This window comes from Pinus tabuliformis, chromosome X, assembly GCF_031772625.1.
Source record: "Pinus tabuliformis cultivar Carrire ecotype Pingquan chromosome X, CPIR1, whole genome shotgun sequence".
NCBI lineage: Eukaryota > Viridiplantae > Streptophyta > Pinopsida > Pinales > Pinaceae > Pinus > Pinus tabuliformis.
Genome location: NC_142308.1, coordinates 524,919,981 through 524,930,553, shown reverse-complemented (window position 1 = coordinate 524,930,553; position 10,573 = coordinate 524,919,981). Strand labels below are relative to the sequence as shown.

Below are 10,573 nucleotides of genomic sequence, written 5' to 3'. Positions count from 1 at the left end.
AATCATCACAACAATACTTTGCCCTAGATTCTCTAACACCATGAATTCCATCTGATCCTTTTGTGAAAATATTGCAATAGTTGATTGCAGTTTGTCCATTTTTAAGCTCAACGAAGAGTAATATATGTGGATGTTTAGATCCCTTTTGATTTCCTGTTTGTCGTGGGGCCACTTCTCACAGCTGATTAAATCGAAATAAACATTACCTCGGTTATTACAAGTTTCAAATGTGAATTCAAACATGGCTACAAGGCTGTTTTGAAGGAGGTTTGGTCTGATGTGGATCTCACATTATAACTTGGCAAAAGAAAACTCTTCACTCTGTGTGTCTGCATTCGTTGACATGGGATATTGACTTGTAACCTGTGTGTCCCCCTGTGCCTCGATAATCAAAATAGATTCAGCACGTTGGGGAGAATAACTTGGAGATGTGTCCATTTCCAGATCCGATGCTTCATATTCTGAGTGATAATAGCTCTCAGATATCTCTGAAGTATTAACGTCTCCCATTGTTTTGTATCTGCGAAGCAAGTGCAATGGATAGTCAGATTGCTGCCACTCCTCCTTCCATATTTCCCTGCAGATTTGATTGAATGAGGCCTTCAAGCATCAATGTACCATTACAAGGCACCATGGCCCGTTGGCAGAGAAAGTAAGTTGTGAGCTGAATTGTTATCAGGTCACGGAAACTCATCACAACAATACTTTGCCCTAGATTCTCTAACACCATGAATTCCATCTGATCCTTTTGTGAAAATATTGCAATAGTTGATTGCAGTTTGTCCATTTTTAAGCTCAACGAAGAGTAATATATGTGGATGTTTAGATCCCTTTTGATTTCCTGTTTGTCGTGGGGCCACTTCTCACAGCTGATTAAATCGAAATAAACATTACCTCGGTTATTACAAGTTTCAAATGTGAATTCAAACATGGCTACAAGGCTGTTTTGAAGGAGGTTTGGTCTGATGTGGATCTCACATTATAACTTGGCAAAAGAAAACTCTTCACTCTGTGTGTCTGCATTCGTTGACATGGGATATTGACTTGTAACCTGTGTGTCCCCCTGTGCCTCGATAATCAAAATAGATTCAGCACGTTGGGGAGAATAACTTGGAGATGTGTCCATTTCCAGATCCGATGCTTCATATTCTGAGTGATAATAGCTCTCAGATATCTCTGAAGTATTAACGTCTCCCATTGTTTTGTATCTGCGAAGCAAGTGCAATGGAGAAGATCCATGGATTGGAGTTGTTTCCCCACTTTGAAACCCAGAAGACAACACTGAGCTGCTTGCGATTCCAGAAGAAGAATGCTCTGGCTTTCTATGTCGTTTCATTTTTTTTCTTAGCAGTTTTATGCCATTTCTGTAAGGCAATGGCTGTCTGTTCTTCAAATATAGCCTTCTTCATGTGAGAACCCATCTGCACAGGAACATCTCATCAGTTTTGAGAGCACTACCCTAAGGTTTAATCACAGCAGGATTATTTGAACAGTCCTGAAGCTCACTATCACAAAATCAATTCGCCTAAAGAAAAATTCTGCCAATCTTTCAACACAGTCACTGTGTCTTTTTCTCTTGTTTTCTTTTGACATGGGTGAGACTACTAACATAAATTTATTGAACAAACAAAAAAAAGCTCTAGAGTGGTCCTATTTTCTAACCAATTTTTTTTAGGGTTGCCTGAAGCCCACAACAGAGTGAATAATCTGTTCTGCCAAAAATAAAAATAAAAATTGAAACTTCCTAGTTCTTATTTTTCCCTAATAAATTTGTCTGCTGTGAGTTCAACTAATTCTCAAGTGACAACTTATCTCTTATTTTATAAATACTAGTAAGTTATTTAAGCATCACGCACTGTACAGCTTGGCTGCATCTATCCTCTGTACAAAGTAAACAAGATAAATCGACTGGTAGTGAAGACTTGACCAATGCAACTCTCCCAATTTATATTCATATAATTCAGCCTGTTCTGGAGTCTGAATTTCAGTTGATCCTCTCAACAACCCGAATTTGATGGTATCTTCGATGAACATGAAAAGACTCACCTGTGTCACAAGTGCATAAAGTGGAAGTGTGATGTAGCTACATAGAAACTGCACAGCAACCCTAATCACAGACACAAGCAGCCCAATGGAGTCCTCATCAGATGCAAAAAATGGTTACTATCAGTGTTCTCCATAGACAGCACTGCAGTCTGCTAGTACTAATCCAAAGCAGCAATAACCTAATTAAAACGATTACTTGCTTGCTTAGAATGTGCTCTCTTCATCTTTAAGGCAAGATAAAGATTTGTAAACAAAATATGTATAATAGTCTATGGGTTTGAATGCTCAACATACTTTCTTTTTCCTCGAAAACTTTATGGGGAAACTCAAAAAGTGATCACATACTTACCCAATGATGATTCTGGTTATGATTAAAACAAAATTGTCATGAAAACAAGATCTCAGGCCAAATTCGTACTGCAAGCATAAAGTCAAATCTAAATAAGATGCAGAGATGTAGAAATGAAATTCTAATGCTGTATAAACTGAAATTGATTTAGGGTTCTTGAGACTAGATTTTTTTTGTTAATTATTGAATTAATAGTGCATATAAATTTCATCAAATTCAGCCAACTTATAATTCAAGGTTTTGATTTCTAAATTTGACTCTGGTTCATTAACATGGTGATGCCGTGTCTCAACCACTAAACCGCATCCCAACAAATGCAAGACTGCAAAATGTTACTATCATTAGCATAATAAACCCAATGACTCTACACACAAGAATTTATTCTTTACTGAATGAACATATTGCTTACCCATATCCAAAAAAAGAATGCAAGCTGGAAAGCATTCTGCAGAACAGAAGTAACAATCAATCCATTGCTATTCCCATGAATATTCAGAGAATTCAGAAATATAGTTTGTCAATGAGAATTTAGCATGCACATCATTTGATACCTGGAAGAGAGTGAAATGGATCAAGAAAAGGACAAGTTGAGGGCGACCAAACCAAAATAGTTCATTCGTTGGCTGGACTACCGGAGTTCCTTTCAGTACATAAAGCCTATCTTGAATTTCTAAAGCCATCTCTGTTATTATAACTTGTAGCTTTGTTCCAATCAACAAAATTATCTGCACATTTTGGAAGATCAAATGGAAATAAGTTTTGAAGAATTCAATCAGAAAAACGTCCAAGATCATTGGTTCACATGATCAATGTACCCTCTCCTATGAGTAATATTTTTATGCACTTACAATTAAGGGAATAAACGAGATCCAGAAAAATGTTTATGCCCTTACCATTAAGGGAATAAACGAGATCCAGAAAAATGTATACCACCCTGCTCAGAGGAATACATCCCATCAGAAGGAGAAAGTTAGTTTAAACAATTGTGGACATCTAGAATGAAGACTTGACTTTGGAAGCAGGGTAGAGTACTGAAGATTTACCATTCACATTAAGAAGCAAAAAGATTATAGCAAAAGCCCACAAAGGAGGACTGCAGATAATGCATCAAGGGTGTGTGTTAGTTAAAAGTCAAGAACAGGTTTTCGAAAAAAACAGGGGATGACAAACCAAGGTCAGACAAGGGAAATACTGTATACATAATTCTGTCTGAGACCAAAGCTGTTGTGAACACGGAAAAACGTTACTAACCTGATTCCAACTACGCTTTTGAAGTCATCATCCAAAGATCTCTTGATATATTTCTGAAAATCAAACTTGTTATTTGGAGCCAAGTGAGCCTGTACGTACATTTTGAAGTAATTAATACTTTAGAACAAATCAGATGCCTTACATGAATGAAGTTGGGTTTGAAATAAACAAGATGAGAAGGAAAAGACGATTTAAAGTGATAAAAACTTACAACGATGAAGCCATGGCGCAAGGTCACGTAATCAATTTTAGTTACAGACGGACAGAATTGACGAAAGAAGCATACCTGCAAATCTAAGGAAAGCTAATGTTAAATCAGATATGGATATTTCTCAATTAATGCAAATAGGGATACGGATATTTCTCAATTAATGCAAATAGGAAACAAAGATATATCCCTTGAAGATTTGGAATTGTGAATAACTTACCATCCATTTAAGAATCAGTGTTCGGCTCCAGAAACTCATATTGCGCTTTACAAATGAAGTTTCATGGGTTAATCTGAATCTTGCAGGATCTGTTTGGACCAAAAAGGAAACAAATCCCTCAAAACCCATACGGTATTTTTCACACCCTCAAAAGCTTATCCAATCGCCCAAGTTTCATGTTGTGCCCTCTAAATATTTTAGTTTTGAAATCGAGAACTTTACCCAATCAGCCTATAACACAGTATATCCCAATTAGAATTTGCACAGTTGCCAAACTGGCTTGGGTTATTTCTTTTAAGTTTTCAACCTGAAAGTATCCAGATGCTGGAATAAATACTCTTCTAGACAAACCCAGTTAGAAGAACCAAAAGAACTCACCATGTGAAAACTCATACTCCAATGTTTGTGTCTCCTGTTCCCATGCTTTCCAGCGCTTCATCTAGGCATCAATAGGATTTACAGATCTCATTGTTAACAGAGGATTTAAAAGCATGCAGATATCAAAACAATAAGATCTACTGCAGAAATTAAACTGAATAATATATATGGAGAAAACAATTTGTCTCCCCTTCCACTTACTTTTGCTCTTGCTAGGGCGACAGTTAAGACACTATATAACACATGGAGAACTGCCAACAAAAAGATGAAGATGTGGAGCTGGTTCATGCCAGTCGGGGAGACAAGAGGATAGTTACCCTTCAAACAAAGAATGACAAATTATCAAATAAGTCCAACTTAGGATAAACATTTGAAATATATATTGAAATCCTATTTCAAAATGGTCTAAGTAACCCTAATTGCATGAAAAAAATCACTCAGAGAATCACAGGGCCTGGATAGTTATGCCATATGCAGTAAGACTAAGAGTAGGGTGTGGTATATACATGTGCGGAGCTACAATAGTTGCTATCCTCACCAGCACCAGCTAAGACACGCCTCCATGGGATCTTCTGTTCAGAGGACATGGATTCCCATAAACGTTTTCGGCCGTGCTCCTCCCCATGATCTACTTTCATGCTTTCAACAGCAGTGCTTTCGACAGCAGTATCATTTGTCTTACACAGAAGCATAGTATCACCTACTTTTTTGGATATACAAATCATAGAAATGGGTTTCGCTCCAACTGTCAGTAGAAGTGAGATGAAACCAAGAAGCATCAATTCTGCAGCCCAAAATGACAAATTTCAGAAATATTTTCTCAGAGCACCAGAAATCTCATTCACAAATTCTAAGCTAAAAGAGATAAATCTGTTTGCATGAAATATTAGTTTGAAATCCAACTACAAAATGTCAAAAAAATCTACCAATACAATCAAAACAGATCATTTCAGACATATTGTCAGCCCATGTGACCACCTCATGATAATTCATCAGGAAGCTCTACCCAGGAAACAGGATTTCTGGTAAAACATCAGAACTCCATAGAGCAAACCATTTTCAGATATATTTTCTCATGCAAGATGATTAGCAAGAAATCTCATGCAAGATAGACTGCAACAAGCATATCTGCATCAATCACATGGGGAATGTTAGTGGTTTGAAACATCTGTTACCTGCTTTCAGTTTTTCAAGTGCTTCATACAGGGCGTTCTTCTTTTTCCTCTTTAACCACTGTCAATATAGTGACAGAAGGAGACTTTATCAGTACAGAATGCATATTGTATTCAAAACTTGTGTTCCCAAAAAAAAATGATCAGCTCTTACTTCTAATCACTAATCATATATGAGCACATTAAAATTAGGCTCTACCAGTGTGGTTTGTTGCTGAATACAAAGCCCAAATTTTAGGAAATCCTCACTAGCCAAAACAAAATGAGTGCAGAGCCGAAGTAAGATGCAATAAATTAAATAAACAGTCTACTGCTGAGACTGAAACAAAACCTTACGTTGCTAACATGATGAATACCCTGTTCAAGCAATAAGGAGATGACTACAAATCCCAAGCAAACAACTGCTACTGCCCATGTAGGAGTTTCGGCTAAAGAACGATCACTACTGCTGCCCCCTCCTGCCATATTCTTCTTTTCACAGGATTGATAACTGTTTCCCTTTGAAATTTTCAGTATTTTATTCCATTTTGATCTTGAATTTCATAGTTTACATAACACTCTATAACAGAGCGAGCCAGCCAAAGTTACTTAATCAAATTCTATTGAATTTGAACATTATTCAATATTTTATTCTATTTAAACCTTGAATCTCATCATTCACAACCCGGCAATCACCAATTAATCAAATCCCACTGAATTTAATAATGGCAAACAGCAATATCTTGTCCCCAATTTCTAGATCTTGAATTGAAGCACAGGCACTATCGGAGCAGGATCCCCAGCTAGCCTCTATATAATGTTGTCGCTGTGATCCAAGTCAATGCAAGTATGGGAAAAGGCCATGCCAGGTCGACTCATCTGCACCGTGTGGTTACAAATAATTGTTTCGTTTTCACTCATCTGCACTATCTGGCTTGATTATCATTTAGGTAAATTAGGTTTGGAAAACTGCGGTCCATTGAATCTCACTATCCTCGCCAGCTAGCAGAATTGGAATTTGACAGGTTTGGAACTCCATTAGATCTTATTGTTTAGTATTTGCCATTTATACGCAACAACGACACCTTGAAACCAAAGCTACAAGATACTCAAATTCAAATAGATCATACAGATTAATATTGACAACTGCTATTCCAGAAGTTCTATATACAGTTTATCACATTTAGTGTCCAACATTAAACACCCGACTTTCTGGTATCAGGCTCAGAAGAAATTTATTAAAACAATAAATGGTTTACCTATCAATCACAGGGTGTAGAATAGCTTGCAGGAGGATAATGTTCAATCAAACTAAGCCTCAACTTTTGCACACATCTTTGAGGTCATTGTGAGAATTCTAATGAACAAGCAATCTCAAATTATTTCAACTAGAAAGTAAGGAAGGCTTTATAATTTCAACTGCCAAATTAAACATAGAAAACCCAGAAGGATAATGTGAAAGTTGAGCATTGTGTAGATAGTTGCATTGAAACATTTTAAGAGGTAAATTATCTTGTACAGTGATGATTACTCATACTTTATGAACATTGACAAATATCTTTAATAGTTTGCCTTCATGTTGTTACATTGATTTATGATGTCCTAGGTTTAATCAAATTGGAAAATTCATGTGTTATGTTTGATAAAGTTGGAGAGTTCATTCACAAATTCCAATATTCGTATTTACCTGGCACCGTGAGACAGCACAGTCTACAGTGTCGCTTATCTTAATAAAATGTCATTGGTGGGAACTTATTCATTTAGACAAAGTTTTTGTCTTGTTCTAGAAGACTACCCTTCTCAGGCATTTCCTCCCAAGTTTCTAGTCTGGTTATTACTATCCTCGGTCTTCAATTCGTCCTTCTTCCTTAAGGCTTAAACTACAGAAAACGGTCTTGTACATCAAAGTACCATTGGTCCTTCTTCCTTAAACTACAGATAACAGTCTTGTACATCAAAATACCATTGCTAAACGATGCTGCTGTAAATCAAACAGGTGGGCTACAGTGAAAATGGTTAATTAACTTAACAGAGTACTTTCATCATAGTGCATTACATTTATATGTGCTCTAATAATACTATATGAACTCACCAGGCATATGGAACAAGTTAAGTCAATATCCAGTTTGAATCAAGAACAGTGCAGGACAAAGATGGTTTTTCACCATCAAAGGTTAGCGAATAGTCCTCCGACAAATCAGACACAGGCGTTACACCATTGCTAAGATTCATTGAGTTGATTCGGAATGCAATGAGTTCATTCAACCAGGGAGACTGAAGAATCTCCCTGGTTGAATGACCTCATTGCATTCTGAATCAACTCAATGAGACTTAAGTTAATGAATTCAAACAAATCAAAGCTAGTGAATTCCAACAAATGAAATGGAGTGATTCCATGCTTACCTGCGTATTCAGGGGCCAGATAACCAAAAGTGCCGGCCAGCCTGGTTTCAACAAAAAACTTTCCATCAGGGGCCAGCTTGACCAACTCGAAATCCGAGACCTTGGCCCTCATGTCGTCGCCCAGAAGAATATTAGAGGGCTTCAGATCTCTGTGAATGAAGCTCGTCTGTGCAAGGCTGTGCAGGTACTCAACTCCGCGGGCGACATCGAGGGCAATGGAATGAAATGGAGTGATTCCATGTGTACCTACGTATTCAGGGGCCAGATAACCAAAAGTGCCGGCCAGCCTGGTTTCAACAGAAAACTTTCCATCAGGGGCCAGCTTGACCAACTCGAAATCCGAGACCTTGGCCCTCATGTCGTCGCCCAGAAGGATATTAGAGGGCTTCAGATCTCTGTGAATGAAGCTCGTCTGTGCAAGGCTGTGCAGGTACTCAACTCCGCGGGCGACATCGAGGGCAATGCTAAGCCTCTGTTTCCATAGCGGCCTCACCCCGGCTGGCGCCCATTCAAACAGATGCAGACTCAGAGCCCGGCACTGGGGCATATCGTACACGAGCATCTTCCCGCTCCGCCGTCAATACAGCCCAAGGAGACGAAGCCGATGCGCTGCTCAGGCAGTTAAGGAGTTGCAGCTACCTCAACATAATCCAACGACTCAAGATGGCTCAATCGTCTAACATATCATCTAATGGTGCAAAGTAATGACACGTAGGCAGAGAGCAAAGTTGATTTCAGAGGGGAACGCCTTACGGCGTAACAAGAATCTTAGCTCTACAAGATGTGGTGGAAACACCAAATCTGAAACACTCTGATCGCATATTAAGTGCATTTTGCGGTTGTTCCGCATTTCTTTTACTCAGCAACAGGGAAGGAAGTCTTTTCATGTTAACATGTATTGGGTTCCAATCTATTTGTCCTATCCTGCTTGTAGATATGTCTTTGCCTTTTTTGTTTGAGTAAGGATTGAAAACCCATATTTCTCATGATTAGAGCTCTGCTTGTGTAAGGAGTGAGAACCCATCTCTTTCGTGATTATAGTTCTGCCCTCGAAGGTTTGAAGCTAAGTTATTATCCTAGGAGAACCATTTTCAACCACTAAATCTTGTATCTATATATATAAATTCTGCCTATATATTTGCATGTTGTTCTTCCAATAATACAATGTTAAAATTGCAATGGATACTCGCTGTCAAATAATATTTCATTGATTAGAAAGAGTAACTACTTGCTCAAAACAAATAGTTGTTGTGAAATAAATCACCTAGATTTTATTGATTACAAAGAGCAATCTGCCAACAACCCATCTCTTCCACCTCTCCCAGCTTCTTGGTAATAAGATTCCAAGCTTTGTGGCCAACCATAATGAATAATTCGCCGCACATTTTCCTTATCAATTCCCATCCCAAAAGCAATAGTTGCAACAACCACCTGTAGTTTATCATGATGAAACTGTTCATGAACCTGCCTCAACTGGTTCTTTTGGCAACTTTGCATGATAGGCTGCAGCCTTCACACCAGACTGGTTCTGGTCCTAGCCATAGTAGAGATCCTAGCCTCTTACTTGGAAGATAGATTTGAAGCATTTATGTGATTACATGGAAAGGGTGAAATCCTTTTGTGTTGGCTCTCGAGAGGACACATTTTCCTATATGGCTTCGATACCCTTGCAGACTTGAGGCATTGTCTCTCTAAGGAAAGAAAATACCCTGTGATATTTGTTAGCGTTACAGTGAGAACTCCATATATCATACCTTTGTTAGTGGATCATATATCATGTAAGATACCCTCTCAGGAATACCTTGTAAATCCCATGAATTTCTGAGTTTATTTATTTTTGGTAATAGTGGTATTTTAACACAGTTGGCATACAGTGTGTTGTAGGTGTCTTGTTCACAAATTTTAATTGAAATAACACAAGTAGGGCCAAACATATATGATAAAGAGCTTTGAAAACAACTGATATTCACTTTGCATTAAAGCCAAAGGGCATACATACCACTGATAACAATTACTCCAGCAAATAGAAGAGAAATAAGATGAGAAATATTAATGAACTAGTGTAAGAAAGATGGTTGTAGGTGATTTCCACACTTCAAATTTATATCAGCTATACAATATGGCTTTTAGCATATATATAAATACACTTATAGCAGAAAACAAAATACGAGAGAAATAGACTCTAAGCCCATTTGAACATACCTCGGATGAGTAAACTTTGCTCAAATTTTCCATCAAAATCGATGCAGGTCCTCAAAAGTAGCATGAAACAATCCCCACTCCAGAAATTCATTTTTTCATAGATAGTGGATGGCTTTATTAATGAACATCTCAAAAAATGATGAAAAAAGCTCGCTGTAACTGTTGCCAACTGAATTGATATGTAATCTAGCAGGAATTACCATCAAAATTTTCCCATCATTGCTGGATTATAAAAAACTAGCAAACAGTAAACGTGTTTATATCATTTGTATCAAATCGTGGATGTTGGGCCACCTAGGCCTAAAAGAGCTCTACTGTTGTCATCGAGTGAGATTTTAAGATCATAACCTACGTATATCATTTCA

The 10,573-nt window shown here is 37.7% G+C and overlaps 1 protein-coding gene and 1 pseudogene across 2 annotated transcripts; both read right to left on the bottom strand.

The window, feature by feature from the left end:
* Positions 1-278: 278 nt before the first annotated feature.
* On the bottom strand, positions 279-6,099 carry LOC149141006 (MLO-like protein 9; annotated as a pseudogene). Its single transcript, XR_016264791.1, has 15 exons — positions 5,961-6,099; positions 5,628-5,685; positions 4,959-5,236; positions 4,654-4,770; positions 4,453-4,513; positions 4,075-4,163; positions 3,858-3,932; positions 3,647-3,735; positions 3,439-3,488; positions 3,289-3,329; positions 2,947-3,120; positions 2,805-2,840; positions 2,396-2,463; positions 2,047-2,107; positions 279-1,421 (listed from the first exon to the last, which is right to left on the bottom strand). The product of XR_016264791.1 is annotated as an MLO-like protein 9 (transcript).
* A 1,613-nt stretch (positions 6,100-7,712) lies between these two features.
* LOC149141005 (receptor-like kinase TMK4) lies at positions 7,713-8,553 on the bottom strand. The gene is made up of 2 exons (XM_089451124.1): positions 8,007-8,553; positions 7,713-7,903 (listed from the first exon to the last, which is right to left on the bottom strand). The coding sequence occupies exons 1-2, from the start codon at positions 8,551-8,553 to the stop codon at positions 7,713-7,715; spliced, it is 738 nt and encodes a 245-aa protein (XP_089307250.1).
* Between the last annotated feature and the right edge of the window lie 2,020 nt (positions 8,554-10,573).